Source organism: Drosophila nasuta, chromosome 2R (assembly GCF_023558535.2).
Source record: "Drosophila nasuta strain 15112-1781.00 chromosome 2R, ASM2355853v1, whole genome shotgun sequence".
NCBI classification, from domain to species: domain Eukaryota; kingdom Metazoa; phylum Arthropoda; class Insecta; order Diptera; family Drosophilidae; genus Drosophila; species Drosophila nasuta.
The window spans coordinates 15,206,333-15,232,317 of record NC_083456.1 but is presented as its reverse complement, the minus strand read 5'-3'; the positions used below and the strand labels follow the sequence as shown (position 1 = coordinate 15,232,317).

The 25,985-nt window shown below is 38.6% G+C and overlaps 3 protein-coding genes across 7 annotated transcripts in view; all 3 read left to right on the top strand.

Annotated features, from left to right (window-relative positions):
• The first annotated feature begins 7,387 nt into the window (after positions 1 to 7,387).
• LOC132784386 (E3 ubiquitin-protein ligase RNF181 homolog) lies at positions 7,388 to 24,053 on the top strand. Of its 2 annotated transcripts, XM_060789972.1 has the most exons (5): positions 7,388 to 7,512; positions 10,662 to 10,679; positions 23,387 to 23,701; positions 23,775 to 23,807; positions 23,865 to 24,053. In XM_060789972.1, exons 3-5 carry the CDS (start codon positions 23,393 to 23,395, stop codon positions 23,964 to 23,966), a joined length of 444 nt encoding a protein of 147 aa, XP_060645955.1. In that variant the 5' UTR covers positions 7,388 to 7,512; positions 10,662 to 10,679; positions 23,387 to 23,392; the 3' UTR covers positions 23,967 to 24,053. The 2 variants fall into 2 exon arrangements, with proteins under 2 accessions (XP_060645955.1, XP_060645957.1); XM_060789974.1 differs by lacking the exons at positions 7,388 to 7,512; positions 10,662 to 10,679 and adding an exon at positions 17,767 to 17,907.
• LOC132784378 (serine/threonine-protein kinase OSR1) lies at positions 7,401 to 22,127 on the top strand. 4 transcript variants are annotated; one of them, XM_060789963.1, is made up of 3 exons: positions 7,401 to 7,512; positions 10,662 to 10,679; positions 19,624 to 22,127. In XM_060789963.1, exon 3 carries the CDS (start codon positions 20,097 to 20,099, stop codon positions 21,735 to 21,737), a length of 1,641 nt encoding a protein of 546 aa, XP_060645946.1. In that variant the 5' UTR covers positions 7,401 to 7,512; positions 10,662 to 10,679; positions 19,624 to 20,096; the 3' UTR covers positions 21,738 to 22,127. The 4 variants fall into 4 exon arrangements, with proteins under 4 accessions (XP_060645946.1, XP_060645947.1, XP_060645945.1 ...); XM_060789964.1 differs by lacking the exon at positions 10,662 to 10,679 and having other exon boundaries at positions 7,427 to 7,512; XM_060789962.1 differs by lacking the exons at positions 7,401 to 7,512; positions 10,662 to 10,679 and adding an exon at positions 14,124 to 14,347.
• Positions 24,054 to 24,335: 282 nt separating the features above from the next.
• LOC132784237 (uncharacterized) overlaps positions 24,336 to 25,985 on the top strand; it is a 50,215-nt gene continuing 48,565 nt past the window's right edge. Inside the window, 3 exon segments of the mRNA XM_060789714.1 lie at positions 24,336 to 24,685; positions 24,964 to 25,574; positions 25,898 to 25,978. Coding sequence (XP_060645697.1) covers positions 24,556 to 24,685; positions 24,964 to 25,574; positions 25,898 to 25,978 — 822 coding nt within the window. The 5' untranslated portion in view covers positions 24,336 to 24,555.

The following is a 25,985-nucleotide window of genomic DNA, read 5'->3' as shown; positions in this document are numbered from 1 at the left end:
CATTATCGGTAAGTGCTTGCAAATTCCGTAACAATCGCTTAATAAATACGGTTACAGACTGAAATAATTAATAATTACATTTATTTCATTTCATTTGCATTTTAACAAAACAACAAAAAATAATACTTATATTATATGTTATGAATAAAGTTCGTTGGAACTTGCTGTAGTACAGAGTAACATTTTCACATATCGAATAATTCAATTAAAGCATTTTGAACCGAATAACATTGACCTTAACGTTTGAACTGATAAAACATGATATTGCATCTCAAAACGCTCTGAGCAAAAATACATTTATCGCCAAGATAACAATCGTTTCTTTTCTTTGTTAGAAAAGACTTGCTTTGGTTTTGTAATATAATTTGTACTCTTAACTTGAATGAATTTAACTTATATAAATTCTATTCGATGTGAATTAATAGAAATCTGTGTGTCGAGATCGATGCGTCTCTCGCGTCTGATGAACGGCGCTGAATCTTCGAATAGGCGGGTAATTAGCATCACAGGGTGTTTCATAGATATCGGGTGTCTTTTGTTTACGACACTCACGCACACACCGATAACAGTAGTATAAATAACTGATCAATACCACCGTTGATAGTAGTATCGCTGGTATCAGATACAACGGACTGACGGGGAACTGAGGCTCGACAATTGCCGTTGTGTTCATTGTGTAAATTTGAAAGACGTACTGCCTTTGAGACCTCAGCCTCAAAAACAGAGGGCGCTGAGTCAATTGGCAATTTGCGAGAGAGCAAGTGAGAGAGAGAGAAAGCAAACGAAATGAGAGATAGAGAGAAAGAACGAGAAATGAGTGTGTTTGTTGCTTGCTCATTGAGAATAAGTAAATACGAGTTGTCGCCATATAAGTTGTGTTTTAAAGTGCGCTCAAATGCGTGATTCACATACAAGTGGAGAGTTTGTTTCTGGTTTGGCAAAAATCTTTCATTATCGACAAGCAATGCGCGAATACTCGTGCTCGCATATTGCCTATGGGACTCTCAGCTCGGCACTGAGCTCAGTGCTCCAGTGCCAATGGGAATACCCTGTAGATGATAAACAAATTGGCAGACAAATACGAGTATGTATGAATATAGAGGATGGTTGGGGGATCTGCAAACCAAACTCAATTCAACTTTGAAATTGTTCCTCGTCTCGTGTCACAGTCTCGATGACTGTCGCTGACTTTTCACGCTTTATGACGAAGTAAAAAGTCACAACAACAACATCTGACAACAACATGTGTGTTAAATCACAACAACAACTCCTTTTTTTACACACAAAGCACTTCGCTTCTACTCATGATGAGCAAAGTTTTGATTAATTTAATTTCATCCACACTGATTTTTCCCCGTTGTAATTTACTCTCAGCTTTAAACATTGACTTTGCTTTTATGCTGCTTTTCTTTTCATTTGTTCTTTTTTTCAGTTTGCCTTTTGCTGACCAAAAAGCAACTTGTTGTGGCATTTAAAATCCTTTGTAGCGCACAAATCTTTTGCTGCAAAAATTGTTGTGGCAACTATGTTCAGAATCCGATTCAAGTTCGTCTCTATCTATATGTTTATATCTGTTTTCTGTATAAAAGTGTGCGGAGGTAGAACTCGTGCTAGTGGAAATAAGTTTGAACGCAGCAAACACAAAGGAAATTTCGCATTCAATTTCGCAGGCGTTTGACGCGCCGCGTCTGCTGTTGGTTTGTGTGTGTGAAGTGTGTGTGTTTGGTGTGCATCACATTCGTGGCGTCTACCTTTGTCGATTCAAGTCTATTTTCAAAAACAATTCAGGCAACTAAAGTAATTTCATAAGCTAGCACACAAAACTAACCACTTTTATAGTTTAAGACCAGTTGATTTTAAACTCAACCGCTCTGCCCACTCGTTGATGCAGTGCTGCCAACTTTATGCTTTGATTTTGGTGAAAAAATACAGCTTTTGAATGTATTTAAGTTACAATGTTATAAACACAAAGGTTGTTTAAAATGAGAATACAGCAATATTTATAATAAATTGATTGAACAGCTCTAGGAACTTAAAATATTATAGAATTAGAATTATTTTAAATTGAATAAAGCAAACATAATAATACTTTAATAATGTACAAAAAATTCGCTAGCTATATAATTAATTTTAAAATTCCATATTTAATGTAATATATTTTAGAGTATTATTCTGTGTTAATTAAATTTCATTAGGAATTAGAAATTTAAATTATTTTTAAGAAATAATTATATTAATGCGAATTAAATAACATGACTGATTCAATAACATGAATGATTAATGCAAGAAAATCACTTTCAATTATTAAATTCATTCCATTTATTAGCCTAACCTCTTCGAGTTTACATTTCAGCATTTCTTTCATGTTCCTTAATCAATAAAACTTTGCTACTCTTAGCTACCTTGCGCCAGCCATAACTCCGATAGAGAATTATTCGATTCACGCTCTCTACTTTAAACTAAAGCTTTACACTTGAGAGACGCCGACAAACTTACAGCCAAGTCTTAAAAACTGGCTGCATTTAAATGTGTGTAACTGAGACCCGCATCAAAGCTTCACGCTTTTGTTGAAGTGTGCAAGGAAAGTGGAAAGGCGGAAAGAGAAGTGTGCGAGGGTTGCTCGCCGCATTGAATTGTTTGTTTATTTATTTGACCTCTTTGCCTCTTTGCGCCCGCCCACAATCGACGCTTTAACTCTTTTGGCAAACGTGTTGCATACTTTGCGGCTGCAGCTGTTCGTTGTTTGTTTCCCTCTTTTGCTGACGTTTGGCGCACAATACGTTGAGTGTGTTGATGATGATGCTGTCGATAATGATGGCAGCCACAGACACATTACAACCTTTCTTCACCCTTCCCCTTCAACTTCCTTCCTCCTCTTACACCTGTAATTAGATGCACAAGTTGCGATGGCCATGTGTGTGTGTGAAATTAATTAAAACTTTCGCTGTTTCAAGTTTTTGGTTCGACCGAAGTATAACTTGAACATTTTTATCGAGCGTGAAAGTGCGCGAAATGCAGCTACAACTTGCAACTTGCAACTTGCCACCCACACACACACACACAGACACACACATGCCGTGACTTTCAGTTGGTAGCAAATTGCGCTGAGCGGAAACTTTGTCGCAAAGTCAAGTGCAAAGTGGCAAGCTTGTTACACTTACAACATAAATCAACGTTGCATTCCCTCTCCACCGTTTTAGGTGCTCCGCTTATTTGTCGGCTGTCTGCTGATTGTCTATCATCGAAGGACATCATCAGAGAATGAGCACCATAAGTTTTTGTTTTGCCCCAAGTTTTTGAGGGGCAGCAGCAACAACAGCAAGAGCAGCATCGTCGACATCCCTTTTGGCATTGTTTTCGCTGCTGAGGAAAATGCCTTGCTTTCTGCAGTATGCTGCGTATTTATGGCATGCCACAAACGTTTATCTAAACTACATAAAGCAATAAAAGTTAAAAGTCAAATAACTGTATGCTACTTCAAGTTAGCTCTTGTGTTGCCCTTGTGGTTGCTGCTGCTACTGCTGCAGTCCTGTTTGTTAAGATAGCTGTTGTTGCAGCTGCAAAGTTCAAGTTATTCCCTACATCAAGTACATATTTCTTTATTTCGACTTTAATAATAATTCTATAAATATCTGCACACAATTTTAAGGCGCTTCTTTTGTTCATTTTATGTGTTCACTTAATTTGCAGCGCATTCGCCAGTTGCTGCTAACTGATTCTAGTCAGCTTTATGTATCTGTTTACACTTACAAGCTGTCGATGTCGAGTCAGCTCGTTGCTGTTGTTGTGACCTGGCGAGAATTGTTGTTGGGGGTGAATTGGAGTATACGGAGCGTATGTGCAACGTCATGTGGCAGTCGTTGGGTTTGTATCCTTTTAATCCTTTTGGCATTGCATTGAGTTTGATTTCACACGCGAGCACAAAAACAATAATATTATGCCACAAACACTCGATGCCAACGAACATGGCCATGTAATCACACTTGAGCCGGCAGCAATGGGCGATTCAGTTCCTCCTCTTGTAGCGTGTCCTGCTTCCCCTGCTCCTCGATGCTCTTCTCTGCTCCTGCCGTCACAGCCAGACGCTATGCACAGCACACAGTCAACGAGATTGCGAAACTTCATTATATGTCCGACGGACAGACACAAAAACCCAGACCCAAACCCAGACCATTCTCAGGCGAGGCCAGTTCTTTTCCATTTCTATTTCTGTTTGCTTTGTTCTCTGCTGCTGCTGCTGCAGTAGTTGTTGTTGTTGCTGTTGCACTTTTCGCTGGCATTGAGCTTGAAAATGTGTTTATTTCCATCGCCACCATCGACATGGATCGGCTGCAAGTGCTGCCATAAAATCGCTGAAGCCTTCCGACGCAAAACAAGCTGCCACATGTGTGTGGCAAGAGGCAAGGAGTTGACCAATTCCCTTTCTCTCGTGCTCTTCTCGTATTGTGCGTGTTTTTGTTATCTGCAGACTGACTGTTGGTTGACTGTAAGGAATGCTAATGCCATGCCATAAGTACACCTCAGGTGTTGGCTTTCGACTTCAACTACTCCGACTCTCCTCGTTTTTGGCTTGTTTTACTTATGCTGATGACATTTGCCGTGTTATTTCTTAACTAGCTTCGACTGCCAAACAAAATGAAGCTGAGACACAACAGCAAACGTGTGTGGCTGCCAAATGAGCTGCCCAACGAGTCATTTGGCTAAGTCGACTCTCTTCGCTCACTCTTCAGACTTCCCTTGACTGTCGCTAATATATCAAGGCACTCAAAGTGATTGCATTTAGTGTGCATTGCGTAGGGTTCTGCCCCATGACGATGATGATGATGATGGAGATGTTGAGGATAATGTTGATGTAGGCTGCATTATGAGCTCAGTTGCAGCGTCACGTTTCACCAACTCTGTCCTTTCAGCTGGCCAACTGGACACAACACACAAACGAAATGGCGTGTGGCATTTTAATTGTTGTCACACAACAGTGCAAGGCTCGCTTGTGGTAACAGACGCTCCATCAAAATCCAATTACCGGCTACATTCTTGAGCTAATTGATGCCTCAAAACTGAGGCTTTTACTCACAACTCTCAACTCCAACCGTTTTGTGAAGGGAATCGTTGCTGTTTGACATTTTTTTTCTTAAATTAAAAGACCGAACTGTCTTAAATACAAACAAAGCGAACTAAACTATTATTAAATTATTATTAAATAGTGAAATCAGAGACCTTAAGTTTTAAAGGAAATTTAAGTTTGGACTGGAAATAAAAATAATGCCCAACTAAATTTTTTTTTTATGCACTCAAATATAATCTTAATTATAATTTATCTAGAATAGAAGTTTTTATACACTTTACACTCTTTTCAATTCACTTAATATATATTTTTTTTTATCAAAATGAACTAAAATTTAAAATTAGTAATGTGTGCTATGAGTATACAAATTATTATCATAAAAATTTCTTATTAATATAAATATAACTCATATCACGTCAAATGCTTCCGTAGTCATTTATCATCAATAAAATTAGTAATCGCATCGACTTTTCCCTTTATAAATCACATATACTGATACATATCAAAATAAGTTATTCATATATAAACACGCATTATTATAAGCTTAATTTAAGTGACAAATTTATTTATTTCTTTATAATACATTTGGTAATGTCTTAACTAAACCAATTCTTAAACGCTCTAAACAAAAACTTCGTTTCAATTGTATTAGATGCGAATCGAACCAATCCTAACATTATCTACATTCCACAGATCGTCTTGCTATATAGACGAATAGTTTACTTCATGTCAGATTCAACTTATTCGCACGTCAATTGAGGCATTGCTTACTCGTAGTCGTACTCGGTCGAGTGAGCTGTTAAATGCTTCCAATGACCAATGACCACTGCCCATTACCCATTATCCCATTGGTGTAATCCGTCAGACTATATCGGATTATGTCACGCGCAGATTTTCGCCGACAACTGTGGGGCAAAATGTGTGACAAACTGTGGGGCAACTGTGGCGCCCCACAACATGGAGATAAGCTGTTGAATCGCGCATCAGCTGCTGACATTTAATTACATGCGCCGCTGCAGAATGTCCATGTGTGTGTATGTTGCCATTGAGGGATGAAGAAGAGAGAGACGAGTTGTGCTGCAATTTGTTGCGTTCGCACGTAACTCAAATGCCAAACACCTGCAGTTAACACGTTCGCTGAGTTTACAGCGAGCAAACGAATGCAAAATCGTAGTCTAGATGCAAGCAAAGGTATCCAGACAGGCGCCTCGCTAAAACTGCACTTAAGTCAAACTTGCCAGACAAGTGGCGGATTGCAAGGGAGAGTTTTCTCGTCTGGGGTGGAACAAAATTGTGTGTGTGAGGAAGCTCTGTAAACAAAAATAGCAACAACTACTAAAATACCAACGTGGCAATTGGGCCGCTGACGTGCCATTTAACGAGCGCCCTTCGGGTGTAAAATTTCATTAGGATCTAAACGGTTTTCATGTCCAGCTCCTGCTGTCTGCTGTCTACAGCTGCTTCTATACGAGGCAGCTTTCTTATGCTAATTCTTGGCACTGGACACTTAGTTGATTGGTTTTTGTCATCGTCGCCGTCGTCGTTGACTGATTGGATTTTGGTCATTTCACGCATTTGACTCGTCATTGGCGTAGTGTTGTTCTACTTGAAGTGTGAGCAAAGTGTGCATTAAGACAAAATTGAGTTTCTAAAAAGATATCAATTAGCACTAGAAGCATAGAAACTCCTACTCTTATTTCTATCTTATATCGTCAATACACTAATTGTAAGCATTTACATTAATTAAGCAATAAACCAACACAAGCAATCTAATAGAATTTCAAATTTTCAAGAAGGCGCCAAAGCAGCAGCAGTGCTTCAAACATGTAGTGTTGTAAAACACCATTATACATGCCACGCTCTCTCACTCTCTTGCTTAATTCTGTGGTACAAATGGTAAACACAAGAGAACTCAACGCAACGAAATGAAAACGAAACGCGCTAGTACAAATTGAATTGTATATTTATTTCGTGCCGCTTGCGAAACGACGTTTCGTGAATTTTGCGTTCAATTTTATCGCTTAAACAGACGGATAAAAGTGCAAAAAGTTAATTAATTAATAACAAACAAAATAATAAACTCTGTGGCGTATCGAGTGCAGTGTTTTGAATAAAACAGCAATAGCAAATTTGCCAGCGCAGCACCACAATCGCTCTGCACCCCGCCCCCATTTGTGAGCGCATAGGCAACAACGAAAGAAGAAAAAAAACGTTTCGTCACGCTGAACTTTCAGCTTGCTGTTTCTCTGGTGGAATTTTTATTGAACTCATCATTCATCAACATATAGTTAGCTGCCCGCTCACAGCTGTGTAAAAAGCAACAAAAAACAGAAGGGAAACCGTGTCCTCAAGTGCCGCAGTGCGTGCCAGAAGAAGAAGCAGCAGCCTATTGGTTTTTAATCGATTTTGCCGACTGTGCTGCTGTTGTAGCAGCAAAGGGAAAACAGGTTGGTTTTCTTATGTTTTTTTTTCTTTTTTGCTTGCTTACATATTTAAATCTGAGTAACTGGTTCTTGTTCTCTCGCATTTTGATTGCTTTTTAGCATGTATTTTATTTGAGTTACTTTTTAAACTTTTCATTCGTTGCGGAAATATAACATCGAGCATCGAATACCGGCTTGTTGTCATATGCAGAGAGAGAGAGAGAGCGCAAAGAGAGAGTACACACACATGTGAAAATTTGTGAGCGGCTTGCGTTCTCTCTAACTCGGTATTGTGACGGTGACTCAGTGAATGCGCTTGTAGTTGTGTGAGGTTATGCGTGTCAGTTGGAATTGGAACGCGCGTGCAAAGCGGCCTACAGTGGTGTCCACAAGCATTGAGAACAGTCCACAGCCCCGCCTGCAATTGATTGAATTGCAGGCCTTTTCTTAATTGATACGAACTTCAAATGGACGTCGTTGTTACGACTGTGACTGCGGCGCTGCCCCACAACTAGTTTCAATTAGTTGCATTTCACCAGGAACGGCAGCAGCGACTGCATCTTGTTGTGGGTGCTGCTGCAGCAGCAGCAGCTGTCCCGGCTCCCGACCAGCTGTTTTGCTACCCTTCTCTCTCCCTCTTCCGCTCAACGGTATTTTGTATTTGTATTTGCATTTTGCAATTGCCGCAGAGCGTAAGAACGTCACGTCCATTATGCAATAAAAAATTTAGCGTGTTATCGTTTTTTATTGCTCGTGTGGATTTTGTTATTGTTGTCGATGTTGTTATTGTTGCTGTTGTTGTTGTTTATTGCAGTAACAGTTGTTTTGCATTATGCCTTAACTCGTCACTAAGGTTAATTTTCTCACACTAATTTTTGAAGGTTAATTGTAAACAATTTAAGTGGTTGCTAGAACTTGCAAGTTCAACTAAAATGCGACGCATATTTTTGTTGATACAACCCAACAATTGTTGCAAATATTTCACAACTGGCCACGCGCCCAAATTGCCAATACAATTGACTTCCCGCCCCCCTTTGCAACCCCGATGTGATTTTCAAATGACTGCTAATTTAATTGATCAACACTAGGCAGCAGCGTTTCCCGTTTCCCTTTTCTCCAGATGGCGATTTCATACCCAGTAAACAACCGCCTCTTCCTCCGCCCTCTACCATTTCAATCTCCCATTTACACCTCGCACATTTTATTGGCTGCCAATTTGCGTTTACAATTAGCCGCATCCGTGCCTGCAATTATGCTTCAGATATTGCCAAAGATGCCCCATCAACACCCATCAACAGTTATTATTGCTGCCATCGAGTTGATTTGTTGTTTTTGTTGTTGTTGTTATTATTGTTATTGCTCATGTGACTCTTATCACGTGCATTTAGTTGTGGCCCGCTCTCGATGAGTTTATTGATTCAATGCACTTAAATTTCACTTTATTCATTTGACTTTTTGGGCATAGGACTTCTGTCATATTTTCCATAGCAAGTTTCGTACAAAACGAATAAATTGATTAATTTAAATCATTGCAAAAAGCTGTGTTTTGAAATCCCGTGAGTCTTTAGCATGAAACTGATAAGCGCAAAACAAAAAAACCCAGTCTAAGTGTAAACAATAAATAATAAACAAAAATTTAAATAATGCAACACAAATAGATTTTTAAATTACTCGGCAAAATTGCATTTACTTACTCTGATGTTATGAATATAGCCTTAAGGGTTGCAAGTTTGAGTGAATGTAGATTTGCAACCGCTTGTTGCAATTAGGCTGTGGCATTCAAAAAAGAATCCCAGTCAGAGTAGTTCTCAGTATATCATTTATTTTCCACATTTATTTTGTTGTAGTGTCGGTCATAAATTTATGCGCAATTTGTTTGTCTTGCATGTCATTTTGGCATCCACAAAGATTTAATATTTAATACGCTATGATGTCTCTGCCTCTGTATTTCTCTCTCTCTCTCAGCGTTTTTGTGTTTTTGTAGTAGCAAAAATTCATATTTTAATGGGTTTTACAGCACGTGCCGTTTGTTGTACGAATGTTTATTTGTTGATTGCTTTTGCCTCTGTTTCTGTCTCTGGGTTATTATTTTTGAGAATTTTTAATATGCAGCGAGTCGAGCATAAAAGTATAATAATTTATGACACATGATTAAGCCTGCAGCTGTCAAATGATTGTCGCTCTTCTTTCCTCTTTTCCAAATATCTTAAAAAGTTGAAGTAAATTATTAAATAAAAGGAAACTGTTATTTTTTCTCAAGTGCCAAGTTTCTTGATTATATTTATCTTCAATTTTGCAATGCATATGTATTACGAACGAAGTCTTCTCTTCCGTCAGCACATTGATAGGCAATCAGTCATGCAGTCCGTCAATCTCTCAGGCTAAAATAAGTTGAAGATATCAAATCAATAAATTATAAACAAATGACATATTTATCAATTGTTTCCCAACATATTTGCTCGGCTGTCCACATAAATAAATCAATATGCATTTAATGCTTTGTACACACATTCTTGTATTAATAGAGACATTAGTATGGAAAGGGATGACTAAGGGTCAAAGTTGTGGCTTGTTCGGTTATTGGTCAACAATTATAATGCCATTACCATTTATCAGGTCATGGATATTTGTTCAATGTCCCAATGAACTTATAACTTCCTGACATTATCTGATTTCCAAGTAAATGCACTGCGAGTGTCACACTCTCATTTACATTGGTACTGAAACGTCAATAAATGTTTTTAGCACATCGATTGCTTGTGCACGAAAAAGGAAAACACATTCGGAAATAATAATATATATAATCTTAAAAATAAAGTCGCAGACTTTCAGTAATAATTATTGTTATTTTGTGCCATAAATTTGTCCTCGAGCGTTTGATAAATTTGCTTAAGATTTATAATATTTATGCCAGCGAATAAATAGTCGATGGGGAGGCTAATTTGAGGTAACAGGTGCCCCCGAGACGGTTTGCTTATTTTGCCACATTTGGGATAATGTTGGTCAATGATTTATGTGGCTATGTCGACATGATTCAACTGCATTCACTGGGCCGCCTATAAGTCGAGAGTGTGTACGATCTATTATAATTTCGACCCGCCATAAATAACATGTAAAAACCTAAAAGAACATCAGATTAATACAAAACGTTTTTCGTGTTTATTTCTTTGCAGATACTGACGGACTAGCGGGTAAGTTGAAATTGTGATCATTTGATATTTAGATTCAGTCTTTTCGGGGATTAGTCACTTTACTAAATAATCGCGTAGACAGAAATGCATTAATTAAACAAATTTGCAAATTTACAAATTGCTAATCTTAATTGTGATTCCAAATCGCGATTAAATGCGAAATAATGTTGCTCATTAAAAGAGAGAGAAAGAGAAGTAAGTGGACAGAGAGTGGGTCACGTTCAGTACGGCGCTAATCACCTAATTGGCAGCATGTAAGCACGCGGAAATAGTGTGTGAGACGGTGGGGCATGCGAATAGTTTTAGTGCCCACTGTACGAGTACACTAAATTTGTTTGTACATACGACAAATGTTAATTAAATTTTCGCTAGTTCAGAGCAATGGCGTTCCCAGTTTTAATTCGTTTGCATGCTTAGCCGAGCAGAAAAACAACAACAAATTGACATGATCGGACCATGGTAATGATCATCATGATCATCATCCATTTGTGGCGCCCCCTTTACAGATACATACGTTATATAGTATATATATTTTCGACTTTGAACTTGTCGCTGTAGCTGTTGCTCTGCCTCTTGTGACTGTTGTTGATGAGATTGTCATTGCTGTCATCCCCTTGTAAGCTGCAATCTCTTCACAGTCTGCACAGACTTCAGCAGAATGTCTCGTCGCAGATTATGTAAAAATGCGAAAAAATAAAAAAGAATATCGTCATTTACATGGCATAAACGTGATTGCCCTCATACTACATATATTCATCGACATTTTTTTAATGGATGCTGCAAGTTTCCTGGACAGATTTTTTTTTGTCGTTTTGTCATTTTGTGTTTTGTTGTGTTACCCAGTTGCCCACTCATTCGAATGAGACCGCTGACAATCGAGCGGACGAATGATGCTCCACGATTTAAATTTAGCAACAACAATACAACAAGGCAGTTGGCTTTATATGGAACGACATTTCAATTGCGACTGCTATTTTTAGTCATTGTCATCAAGCGCGCAAACATTTTACTTGTTGCTTTGCTTTTTTCCTTTACTTTTTTTTTTTGTATTTTTGTTATTCATTTTTTAATGATTATTTGCATATTAAGCAAAATGTCGTGCGCTTCTGGAACCGCAACAAAAAACAAACAACAACATAAACTACGTGACTGGGACTAAAAATTTCTATAAATATTCTTGGGATTTGCGCCAAGGTCAATTGGTTAAGCTCTGAAGCAAAACCAAAAAAAAAAGAGTAAACATCATTGTATAACAGCGAATTAGCATTACACCAGAGAGATTTGATTTTAATTGCAATCACTTGTTCAAAGTGTGCTATAAACCCAAAAACACTTTTGTCGAGAGAGATCCCTGAACTCGTGCTTTGTTTTTGCACGCGTTTGGTTTTATAAATAATTTGCATTCATCTGCGTTTTCGAAAGTTTTTACGCGCTCAACACTTAACTCGTATACATTATGGTGATATTTGTGCCTCCCTAACAGCTTTATAATTATAGTATAGACGAACTTCCTATAGCGCAAAAAGTTCATTCAACTGAAGTGACCTCGCCCATCACTCAGTGAAACACAGGTGGAGAACTCACAGACACAGACACCTGTATATACACATCGAAAATAACAACAAATTACTGAACAGTAATGCACAATTTTTGCACGCCTTTTTTTTGCAATGATCGAGAGCAATAGACGAACGTCCTTGCCTTGAGAATATAGCTATGAGAATTTTGATGAATTTTTTTTTTTTGGGACTAAATACGAAACAAGTTGAATCGATGAGTTCTATACACATGTTCCGAGTTGATCTTACGCATATTTCGCATATTTTTTCAATGAACTCGGGATATATAAAGTTTCCGACTTGTTTAAAAATACAAATCGAAGCGACAGCCAGAAATTATTGCTATGACGTCTATGACGGAAATATGTACAAGATACATTTCAACGAGAAGTACAAACACACATCTATCTGTCTATATAGTTTTGCACTAGTTGTTCTTGTCGTGTTTGTTAGTTTGTTCGAGTACTATGAATACTATGACGCCGCTGCTATTCATTCACATTCGTCTCGATGCGATCATTCATGGCTAAATAGGTAATTGTTGTGTTTTGTTTGTGGTCGATGGCATTTTACAATCTGTTAATATCTTAGTAATGATCTGCAATAATTTTCAACTTTGGCCCTCCCACACACAGACACGTGCTATATAACTTGAGGCGTTAATTGTCGATCTTTCAGCTTGTTATTGTTGTTGCATGTGACGCCAATTTCGATCACTTGACTGGCGTTACGGGTACGCATAAACAAAATGGGCCCTTGGAAACAGATTGAGAATCAAATTCAATGCGCAACAATTTCGCACATTTCTTCAATAACAACCAAATATATACTAAACTTATAGTATACTAATATACCATATAGCTCACGAAAAGAAAGCCAGCTTAACTATAAACAAAAAATTTATAAATAAATATCGCCAAATGGGCTGCGTGCAAATTGTTAAGAATAATAATAACTAGGCAAAAAAAAGTACCTCAACATAGTGCTACTAAATGTTATGCAAATAAATGTGGAACACGTAAATTCGCCAGGGATGGCAAAAAGAAAATACTCTGACAATACTCTACAAAATAAGTCACAGCGATAACATTTCGTTTCTTAATTTAATTGACTCAGTTATTTTCCATTTCTGAATAATGTTCACTGAAATGGTCGTAAAAACAGCAGCTGAATACACGTTTTGCTTAAGCTTATTAATTCAGCAAGTTTATTAGTTAAAAACATCTGTTAACCTATATTTGCACATGTTTTTTTTAATTTTAAGATTGAAGTATGAAAACTTTAGCAATAGATATACGAGTTGGAAATACTCTGTAAATTGAATGCGGAAATAACTTTTAAAAAAGAACCGCTCGTATTTAAGCTTTTACTCCTTAAAAGCACCGCTAAAATTAAAAATGTCAATAAGTAATTAGTCGAAAAGTTTCAATCACAAAAAAGTCATGCATAAGCATTATGTTCGACAGCAGCCTTAACTATAAGCTTCAGTAAATCCATTCATAGTCTCGGTCGAGTCACACACACACTAACACCACTCACACTCATACTTATACAGTATGTAGATAGATGCACACTTAGTCGTGGCTACCCACAAGAATAATGAATACACTCGCAACTAACGCCAAGCACAATGGAGGCGGCAAAATTTCGCACTTTTTTGTGGGTTCGTCCCGTTCCCGGTTGACGCTGTTGTCGTTGCTGCTTTTTGCCGAAGCCGTTGTTTTTTTGTTGCTGCCGTCGTGCTCTGCCATTTGTAGCGCTCATTTATTTATTTTTTTTTTATTGTTGTTTATTGCTTAACGAAATGTTCATTTTAAATGTTTGATTACAACGATTTGTGAAGTTCAGTCGAATTTGTGATTTTCGCGCTGGAGGAGCGACCCGCAAGCAATGCGATTTTGAATTGCACGCGAATTGATTGCGGCGCCTATCATCAGATTGTCGCGAAATCAGATCGTTTTTCGTTTCAAGTGTCACTCGTAGTCAGTAGTGATTCCATAGGCTTCAACAATAGTAGTACTTTACAAAACAAAAAAAGCGGCATCAAAAGTGAAACAATTGAAAACCCGTTCAAAATGCAGTTTCTCAACATGATTTGCCTAAAGCAAAGTGGGTTGGCATTTTACAAATTCATAGTTTTCCCATAACTTTTCTTTAATATTTCTACTTGTGTGTGTGTGTTTTTTGGAGTCTGAAAATTTTGCATTGTGACTAACCAATAAAATATAATTTTATTCTATCGCTAACAATATTTGAATGCGCGGGCGAGCATTTATCATTCATAAAGCCAGCACAAACAAAAGATTGCTGAATGCAAATGGTGAAATTTATGACCAGCACTGAGATAACCACGTGAAATTTAAATCAACTTCCTTGAAAATTTGCCAAACTTACGTATTTGACTCATTCCAATGCAGAAAAAAACCTTTTTAAAGCTGCAACCTCATTTTGAATTAATGAGTTCATTTTCAAAGTTATTAAACACATGTGAAAAGGAATTATTTTGCAGACTTAAAATGCTTTTGAAATAACAAATATAGAATAGTGAATGAAATTTATAAAGGCATTAAGTTAAATCCTTGTTGGTTAACTATTTAAAATACATTTACAATTTATTTTTAACAATCGTCTTAATAATTGACTACAAGTAATTTCACTTTTTATGCAAAATTTGTCTTAAATATGTTCAAACCCATCTGAAGTTTTTTCGATCCACTATGTAAACTGTTAAAAACCAAAAGGGATCCAAAAGGGTTTTGACATTTAATTTTTAAATTACATCATTTTGTACTATAAACTATCACTTTTGAAAGATCGACATAAAGTTGAGATACTGATAGTCATGCTCTTATCGGGAAGTTGGCGATTTATAGTTGCTACCTCATTATTGACGTTTAATAGCCCTTTATTCAAATGTGTAAGGCACTAAAAGAGGCTTTTACTACCTCGTAAACTTGTTTGTATGTAGACAGTCAGCGAGTGTCATTGATATCTTATCTGTTATGTTAATTTCACATGTTACAAATGCTCCTATTTAAGGTTGAAAATAGTAAAATAAGAAAAAAAAAGTATATTTAAATAACTTGATTTAGTTTTGTGAATCATCGGAATGCTTTTTATTATGCCTAGTTAAATAAAAAAAGGCTTTTTCGAAAACTATTTAAAACTAACTCATTGCAATTTATATCTGCAAATCAAAGCGGTTCAGTGATGATAAACTTTTATAGGTGTTGTCACTTGAACGATCTGGCAACTCCGATATTTACCATACAGATAAACTTTCTGTTTGTCAGTCAGATAACACGAATGTATGAAAAAGCGAAATCAGTTTTGTTGAGTCTGATATGAAAATGGGAACGTTTTCTGTTGAAATAAACGACAATAAATTAAATTAAGTACATTCACGTAATTCGCATAAAGAGTTCAAGCACATCACCACATCACGTTGTCGTGGGCATTAATGTGTCAATATTGAAATTAATAAGATCGTATAAAAATCGCCAGATCTATAAATAAAGTTGCTCATAAATACATATTTGTGAATGCAAAGTGCAATAAACGGAAAATGTGTTGACGCCGCCTGTCTGCCTCTCGTGCTCGCCGCACTTGTATTAAATATGCAAATACAAGTACACATATGCATAAGAATGTTTATTTGTGTGTGCTTGCATAGATCGCGTATACGCACTGTGTATGTCGGCTATGCCGATCGCAATCACCTTTTGCCTGTATTGCATTGGAAATGATATGCAGAAAAAAGAAAATGTGCGAAGCGAAGCAAACTCTATAAATAAGACTGCGAAATCTTCGTGCAAATTTTTATTTTTATATGTATAGTAAGTCGAGGAATGGCGCATAAAAATGCACAACATTTTTCACGCCTCGCAAATTTAGACTCTAAATCCATACAGACGGGTGAGCGATGAAGATACTATATACATACTATACCATATAGTTGGCAAGATGCGTCTGTGCCATATGCTCAAGACATGGTAACTGAATCATTAGCCAGCTCGCAATGCGATTCACGAATTTTCCATGACGGACGGCTTCTCGTTTTTTTTTTTCATTGTATCACTTTTGTGCTCTTCTTACGTACAAACATAGATACAAAACTTATCTAGTTCATTTATCTGTCTGTGTGTGCTGAGTTGAGTTGGGTTGGGCTGGTGCGATTATGGGATGGTGAAGGGAAATGTATTCATGCATTTTAGTCAATGCTCCACATTTTGGGGATTTTTTTCTGTGTTGCTAATTGTTTTTGTTTGCTGTTGTTGTTGCTTCTCAAAGCTGATAAAACTGTAGTATAGAATAAATAAAGCAGACGAGCGCAATCAAGGTAAAACAGTTCACTACATAAATATAGAAGAAATATTGTGTAGACAATATTACAACAATTTACTGGTGAACAGGGAACTATGAGAACGAATATTAAATTAGTATAAATTATAAAGGAATAAATAGGTAAATGGAATATAAACTTTAATAATAGAAATGCGAAGAATGAATTGTACATTAAAATCTGGAATCTAGAAATCGGCTCCTCACTTATTTATTAACAATTGTTACGTTTTGTTACAATTGTTAATTATATAATACTAAATTTAGAAATTTAAATTTGAAAAAATATTTTTGAAACTTCACTCAAACTATTTTAAAGTGATCATACATTTCTAAAATGAATAAATTTATCATTTAATTTTGATCCCGAGATAAAATGATACAAGAAATTCCGTTTAGTTAGTTAACGAAAGAAGCAGAACAAATTCAGAAAATTTTTCTAGGTTAATAGGTTTGATATTTGAAATAAAAAATAAAAAAAGATTAATGCTTATTTAGATCCAAATTTAATAGTAATCTTGCGGTATAAAATAATTTATTTAAAAAAAAAAAATGGTGGTTAGCTATGGGATATAAAATATATTTATAGCTTATAATATAAAGAAAATAAATAGCTTAGTAATTAATAAACATGAAATAAAAAAAATACATTTTTATTTGTTTCACAATTTGAATAGTGATCTTGCGGTTTACGTTCCACTGTGCTATAATAGTATCGTTAGACTCTCTTTCTCTCGCTCTCTCTGAGTGCGGTTCTCTCGCTCGCAGTGCAGCATTGTACCCCACTTCAGTTGGCTGTTTTTGTTGTTGTTTCTGTTGCTGTTGATATTTGCTCAATACATTTATTTTTGTAGTTCTTCTAATGTACTTTTTTTTACCCAGTGCCGCAAAGTCACAGTCCCCACTTCTTGCTCCCCTGCCGCACACACTTGTTACGCGTCGTCGTCGTCGTGGTCGTTGTTGCTGTTGCTGTTGCTGCTGTTGTTGTTTGCGGTTGCTGGTTGCTGACGTTAACGTTGACGTTGACGTTACTCGCGCTTGTCGACTTTGGGGGGCTATTCCGATTTGTGCTGCGCCACGGTCCGCTCAGTTGTTGTGCGGCGTTGAATGAACACAAACGCGTTCGAGAAATCGCGTGGAGCGTAGAAAACGAGCGAGAACACGGCACAAGCGAGAAACGAGAAGGCGGAAATCCAAAATCCATTGACGACGATTATTGAACGGAATACGAGAGAAAGAGAGAGAAATAAATGACAATAAAAAATTAAAAAAGGCGCGCGTGCGTTTTACCAGCCCAGTGATCGTCGAGGGGGCATCTCTCTTGAAAAGTAATTACCAGACCGAATTTCTTAATAGTTTTGCGTAAATTGTTTTGATTTCGATTGCTTGAAATCAATAAGAAAGAAAAAACATAACGAAATGCAGGCCTTAATCGAAACTAATTGAACTCTTGTGATCATCAACGGTATTTTGTACTGTTGCGCTGTTTCGTTTCTCAGTCGTGTGACACACTGTACGATTTGAGTGTGTGCGCTTATCATTTTCACATGATCGTCTGAACGTTCCAATAAATAATATTTTGGCTTCAAAATATTGATACATTGTCTCCGCCCCGCCCCCGCCCCCTTCTGAGGGGCAAAGAGGAAGCGGAGGCGCCTATCGAACAACTGTTTTTGCCGCTTGGCAACGATTTCTGCTAGCTGCTGTCTGCTGCCTTTGCTATTTTCAAAACGAAATCTTTTTCGTTTTTTTCTATGCTGTATTTTTAAGAATTTGCTTAAATTAGCATACACATAACATACAGTTCTATAGCTACTGCTGTTGGCCATAACCTTCCCCGTTTTTTCCCGGTGCGGCGCGGTCAAGTGTTTTTCATTTTGTTAGGAAACATTTCCTGTGCTTTACCTTCCTCTGCTCTGCTCTGCTCTGTGTCTGTGTGTTTTGTTGTGTAAACATTTTGTTTTCATGCTATTTGCTTTTCTTATTATTTTGGCTCACGCGTTTTGAGTTTGCGAAATTCATATGTGTGTTGTGTGTTGAGCAAGTGTTAGATTCTGTATTCGGTTACCAATTTGTGGGAATTGGAAAACACACACTCAAAGTTCTTGACATAATCGCCAGATAGTCGCGGCCACATGACGGCGCGCCCTAGATAATAATTACGATTATTTCCTTTATTATTGTTATTTGTTCTATTTTTGTTAGATATGCAGTTATCTCGGTATCTCGTGCGCAGATACGACGTCGTATCTGTATCTATTTAGTTGCCACTGTTTGCACTTGACTTGGCATTAACCACAATTAATGAGTCCGTCGCCGCTTTCAAAGCTAGAACCGCGCCCAGTGCTATCAAATTGCCCCCCCAAAAAAAAAAACAAAAAAATACTGTGGCAACTTTGATTAGGTCGCAACAAACACAAGACGCGAGCGAGCAATTGTATCAAATTGATATCAAACAGTAAAAACTGAATTGAAAAAAAAAAACTTAATTGCACTTTCTACGTCTTGTTGTTATTATTGCTGTTGCTGCTGCTGTTGTTGTTGTTGTCGATGTTGTTGCTGCTGCTGCGGCATCTAAAAATAACTGAATGCGGTCATTGGACCCTCGCCCACCTCTTCTCTCCCATCTCTCTCTGACACACACAGCACACAACTGATTGCGAGCGTCGAGCAATTTTTATGCTACACATCAAGCCTGCCCACTATTGCATGCCACCACTGTGTACAGTGTGTGTCCAAAATTATGTGCACACTTGCCTTGGAATGCAGTTAATTCATTCAACAAAACACGTCGCACATCGTTTTTGCTTATCACGGAATGTGTGTGGAAAAATTTCGCCTTTATTTCGATTTATCAGTCATATAGCAGTTCAGAGCTGAGTTGCCGTAAACAATTTGTTGCTGGTGTGAATCCCAGTGTCAAGTAATTCCCTTTTATTGGGAACGTATTTTGTTGCATGCCGCCTATCAACTATGCTTTTCGCCTCTCGCTTTAAACAAAAAGGCTCTACTTTATCTGTGTACTCTCTTTTGCTCTCTTGCAGAAGTTGCATACTTCAACAACAACAACAACAACAGCAGCAGCAGTAATAACAACAATAACAATAGTGAGTGCAAAGCAGAGCCACAATCAAGTGAAACAACAGCGGAGAGTCGAGCCTGCTGCTTTGCAAAGCGACAACAGCACAAGGAGCAACTCGAGCGGCGCAAGGAGCCCAAGGAGCATAGCTACAACGTGCAACAGCGCAGCAGTGCCAGCAGTGAAGAGTGCCACACGCATTCCATCTACAGGCAACACAACGAGGAGTTCATCGTCCAATCAGAGGCCAAGGAGCAGCCAAAGCCACAAAAACAGAAGCAGCAGCAGCAGCAACAAGAACGTGTGATTGCCAGACAGCCAAGGCGACAGATATCACATCGTTCGCAGAGCCAGCCGGCAATCTTGCAACAGCCGCAGCGCAACAGACAACAACGACCAGGCACACCGCCGCCACACGCCGCAGCTGTTGTTAGAAGCATGAGTTCGATACCAGCAACGCTGTCCAGCAACAATGTTGCAGCTGCCGGCGCCGCCAGCGCACCAGAGAAGCAGCCATGGCCCAACTCCAAGGATGATTACGAGCTGCGCGATGTGATTGGTGTGGGTGCCACAGCTGTGGTGCATGGCGCCTATTGCATACCCAAAAACGAGAAGTGCGCCATCAAGCGCATCAATCTGGAGAAGTGGAACACATCGATGGACGAACTGCTCAAGGAGATCCAAGCGATGTCCTCATGCAATCACGAGAATGTCGTCACATATCACACCTCGTTTGTGGTGCGCGAAGAGCTCTGGCTGGTGTTGCGCCTGCTCGAGGGTGGCTCACTGCTGGACATCATCAAGCACAAGATGCGCACCGCCAACTGCAAGCAGGGCGTCTTCGATGAGGCCACCATTGCCACGGTGCTGAAAGAAGTGCTCAAGGGACTCGAGTATTTCCACTCGAATGGACAAATCCATCGCGACATCAAGGCGGGCAACATACTCATCGGTGACGATGGCACCATACAGATTGCGGACTTTGGTGTCAGCGCCTGGCTGGCCACAGGTCGAGATTTGTCGCGCCAGAAGGTGCGTCACACATTTGTGGGTACGCCTTGTTGGATGGCACCCGAGGTGATGGAACAAGATCATGGCTATGACTTCAAGGCCGACATCTGGTCGTTTGGCATAACGGCTATTGAAATGGCCACCGGCACAGCGCCCTATCACAAGTATCCGCCAATGAAGGTGTTGATGCTGACGCTGCAGAATGAGCCGCCCACTTTAGACACTGGAGCTGAGGACAAGGATCAGTACAAGGCCTATGGCAAGACATTCCGAAAAATGATCGTCGAGTGCCTGCAAAAGGAGCCCTCGAAGCGTCCCACAGCCAGCGAGCTGCTCAAGCATGCGTTCTTCAAGAAGGCCAAGGATCGCAAGTACCTCACCCAAACGCTACTGCAATCCGGCCCCAGCATGGAGACACGTGTCCACAAAGCAGCCAAACGGCAGCCGGGCGCCTCGGGTCGCCTGCATCGCACGGTGACCGGTGAGTGGGTGTGGTCCAGCGAGGAGGAGGATAATGTGACTGGCAGCGAACGTCGCAAGCAGCCATCGTCGGATTCAGAGTCTGAAGATCGTCCCATCAATCGGCTGGAGCGCGCCGATTCGTCGGATAGCGATCGCGAGGAGACAACACCAGAGATTACCCGCAGCTTGTCTTCGGCTACGATGACACCGGGTGGCGCCGCCACTCCCGCCGCTGTCCCAGCAGCCAGCAGTGCTCAGGAACTGACAGCTGGCGTGGCACAAATGGCACTGCCCAGCGAAGCAGCGGAAGCACCGCCAGTCAATCTCGTGTTGCGTATGCGTAATTTGCGTCGCGAATTGCACGACATACGCTTTGAATTTGCCGTAGGCAAAGATACGGCTGAGGGCATTGCCACAGAGCTGGTGGATGCTGGCCTGGTGGATGCATTGGACACACAACCGATGGCCATTCACTTGGATCAATTGATTGCGCAGTGCGATACGATGAAGACAATAACGTTCCAGCTGAGCTCGGGAGTGCAGCCGGGCGAGACGCCAGATGAGCGTTCCCTTGTGGGTTATGCACAAATCTCCATCACGGACTAGGACGCGGAGTTGGCCTAGTGCCTCAAACACATCCTTCCGCCTGCAACAATGCCCCTTCCCCATACGTAACGTTGTCGCAGCCGTCGCCGCCGCCGCCGCTTTTAGCAAATAGAACTATAGAGAACTAGAGATGTAAATGCTAGTTATAGATCTGCAAGCCGTTCGTTAACTCTTAGTAATTATAGTACATACATTTATGTACATGGAAGTACATAATTTTATTTGTATTGTAACTATCTCTACACTATCTATCTCTCTCTGCGCATTGTAATTACTTCATATCCTACCTCCCTGCCGTAGTTAGCCGCAGTTTTCCTCTGCTCTAAAAAGTAGCGTAAAAACTAATCGATTTAATCGTAAATGCAAATCGAAATTGTGTACTTATTACTACTATTCGTTTTTGTTTTCGTTTTCGTTTCTCGTCGTCTTTAAGTAGGGCGCTCGCTCTATCTGTACATACATATATATACTATATATATATATATATATTTTCACCAACTCTGAATCGGGTGCGTCGAGGAGCGTTTTTAATTTATTTTTCTAGCGATCTAAACGTGTTACTTTTAATGAACTAGCTTCTAAGTCACAAGTTTTATTTTATATTTTTTTCGTTTTTCTTTAATGCAAAGAATATTACACTTTAGACTTTTAGCTATAAACTTTAAGCGGATTTTGTCGAATTGCGAAAAGAAACACATAACGTTCAGCAGCTAAACAAAAAATAAATATCTATCAATTATTGTTAGTAATATTTGCCTGTTGCCGCCTCAAGTGAATAAAAAAGAAATTGTATTTATTATTTTCATGAAGTACAGAAAACAATACAAACAAACAACAAAAAAGTACATTTAAATAATGAAAATTAAAGAACATACTTATAGTATCGAAAAGAAAGAAGATAAAAAACTATATAAAAATAACAAAAATGGAAATGAAAAGAACAAAATTAATTTTGTGTTTTTATTGTACGGATTTTCGATTTTTGTTTGGTTTCCTCATTTAGATCGTAATTTAACTCATCATCACATCCATCTAGCTAGCATTCCATGAGTTTCAGTCTTATCCCAATATCTACTACTATAAAACATAAATATGACTACGCTAATTGCGGGACTTAACACTCAGCTCAAGTTAGACAAATACCTTCGTTCTAAAAGTACAGAAAGCACGAACAACAACCACAAACATACTATATATATGGAGAGTCTTTAATCTTTAATCCCAAGATGCCAGTATATGCCTGTAATTTTAGACTAGTGACGAAACTTTTAAAAACTAACCGAAAAGTAAAAACATAGCTCTAAAGAACACATACATTTTAAATGCAAAGACCTCGTTTACGACAACTACAACCTACTATTACTCTTAGAACTAACTAAATTAAATAAATATTAAACTAAGCCATAGGCTGTATGCAGAGGTCAGTGTCAACTATACTAGATAAGATTGAGTTCAAAATACATACATACCTATTGTACTTACTACATATGTCAGAAATTGTATACGATTCGAATTGAATTTCAAATAAAATGGCATTTGGCTCCACAACCCAACCAAAAAAAAAACTATATATTATATATAAAATACTAATTGTGATCTAGTCATGTCAATAAATTTCTCACGGTCGTAAAATTAAATCATCTTTTCAGTGAGCTATGGCGGATTACTTTGATGAACTGGGACACACGCCCACCGGGCCCGAGGGTGCCAATGATTTCGATCGCCACTATCGTCGCCTTCAGGTGCTGGCTATTATGAATGGTATTGATATGGAGATCGAAGCTCCTGAAGCCTCCAAGCGTGCCATTGAGGCGCTGCCTATGCATGTGATCACTGCAGAGGAGCTTAATCCCGACTTGGAGTGCGCTGTGTGCAAGGAACCAGCTGAGGAGGGCAGCAAATTTAAGGTGTTACCCTGCAAACACGAGTTCCATGAACAATGCATTCTGTTGTGGTTGAAAAAGGTATTGCGAATCTGTTGAATATTATTTTTGAATTTTTATTTTATATATGTACGTATATTTTTATTTTATTTAGGCCAATTCGTGTCCCATTTGTCGTTATATATTTGTAAGTACTTTTAAAATTTGTGTTTTATTTCAAGTACATGTTGAGCTCTCCCTACAGGAAACCGATGATGAGGTTTATGAGGAGTTACGACGCTTCCGTCAGGATGAACCCAATCGTCGTGATCGCCATGACGCTCTAATGGATTCCATGTTCGGTTAAGATTAAGCACTAAAGATTCGTTTTTATGGTTTTGGCTTTTATTGGTTTATGGTTTACAATTATAAATAAAAAAAAAAGGTTGCTGCAGTTTTGTAAGTATTTATTTATTTGGAATTGGTAAGTAAATTTTTTTACAGTTTTAAAAATTAAAGCAATGGGCGTTATTTAGCGTGACCAGTTTTCGGTATACGATATAAAATTAAACCAGAAAACAGAATGCAGTATTTAAAACATCACAAAAGGTCACACTAGCGGTGGAAATCACAGCAAGCAGCGGCTTTACAATTTGCAATTCCATTTCTTTTTTTAACAGAAAATATATTATTAAGAATATACCATTCGCTATGCTGCCATTAAAAATCACGGTGGTAATTTTAATGAATAATAAGTTAGTGGCCAATTAAGTTCCGGGAACTAGCTCTGCAGAGCTGATCCGCTGATCACAAACGCATATCACAACACTGAATATTAGCGTTTTAGCGCACTGCCAGTTTGCCGGTTCATTTTAGTTTTCAGCTTCGCGTAACGCGTGTGCATTTTCCGATAGTGAAAATAATAAATGATAAAAAGTCCTTACTAAATAATAATAATGATTTCGGACGACAGAGGTGTAAAATTTTTCGATCGCAAGTTTGTGGCAGCGAATTTGCGAAGTCAGCTGCGCTGCCCAAAATGCTCTAACGAATATTCTCACAATCACAAGAAGGGAGTGGGAACAGGTAAAATTCCAATACTCCAAAAGTATTTCAATTGTCAAAATAAAACTAAGCAACTAAAATGATAATTGTGATTAATGAACAGAGTGCGTAATTTTTACGCTTAAAAATGTGCGTAATTTTTGCAGCACCCAAGCATACACACAATGAAAAATGAAATACGCAAGCTCATTCATGAGATATGCCGTTATTTTCAGTATGCGCTTGTGTGCGACTATTTTGAGTTTCGTTTTGTGCTGCGCTTCTAAACAGATTTACGGTTTTTCCTTTCATTTCAAAAGAGAATCATCGTCCCTTCCTGCTGCCCTGTGGCCACAATATGTGTGAATTCTGCATTTCAAAGCAACGTCAGCAAATCGACTTCAAATGTGCCGTCTGCTTTAACTTGGCCCCGCCGACAATTACAGCCAAAAATCCGAAGTCAGCTGGTAATATACGCGATTATTATGAGCCCAACTATCATTTGTTGGGCTTATCAAATAGCTTGGGCTATTTTAACCGTTACTCCGTGGACTCCGTTAACAAGTCGCTGCAACTCACCGCAACGCAGGAAATCGTCGTCGAAACGAAATGCAGTGAATGCGGCAAAACGGCAGCCAAGGGCGAATGCAAGCAATGCAATGCTTTCTACTGCAAGCGTTGCTTTGAAAACGTGCACAATCACAGTCGGGTGCTCAAGACGCACTTTTTTCAGCACCTCAACGAAAAGCAAGATGGCGCCGACAAAGGGATTCGAGTCGGCAAGAACATCTTTCGCATACCGATGCCGATGCAGTGCAGCGAACACAAGTTGCCGGCGAATGTTTTCTGCCGCAAATGTTCGCGCAACTGTTGCAAGTTGTGCACATCCAAATGGCATAATAAACACAGGACTTGCTTGTTGGATGAGTTGGTGAGTGTGGATTACAAGTATACTAGATATTGGTTACATGCAACGTTGATAAAGCTAGGCAAAAAATAATTGACTAGAAAGAATTTAAATTAGTTTAAAGTTTAATGTAGAAATACAAGTTATACATAAGAAGAATACAAGAAATACAGTTATAAGCAGTAAGTGTATTTCATTCGAATTTGAAATTTGTAAATTTTGCAATAGTGTACTTGAATATTGAATTTCAAAGCTCAGCAGCGTATACAAAATATACATATTCACAGCATTTGTCAATTTGTTGCACACGTCTAGAATATTTATGCTAATGTCCTTTAAATTTGTAGAACCAGCGCTATTTGCCCGAAATACCAGCTTCGATCAACTCAATAGATGCAGCAATTATGAAAATCAATAATGCACAAATGGTGAGTA

Coding starts and splice junctions, on each gene's coding strand:
- LOC132784386 (XM_060789972.1), top strand. CDS start 23,393: ATGGCGGATTACTTTGATGAACTGGGACACACGCCCACCGGGCCCGAG. Junction 23,702..23,774: donor TTCTGTTGTGGTTGAAAAAG/GTATTGCGAATC, acceptor TATTTTATTTAG/GCCAATTCGTGTCCCATTTG. Junction 23,808..23,864: donor CCATTTGTCGTTATATATTT/GTAAGTACTTTT, acceptor CTCTCCCTACAG/GAAACCGATGATGAGGTTTA.
- LOC132784378 (XM_060789962.1), top strand. CDS start 14,314: ATGCAGTTTCTCAACATGATTTGCCTAAAGCAAA. Junction 14,348..19,623: donor CATGATTTGCCTAAAGCAAA/GTGGGTTGGCAT, acceptor GCTCTCTTGCAG/AAGTTGCATACTTCAACAAC.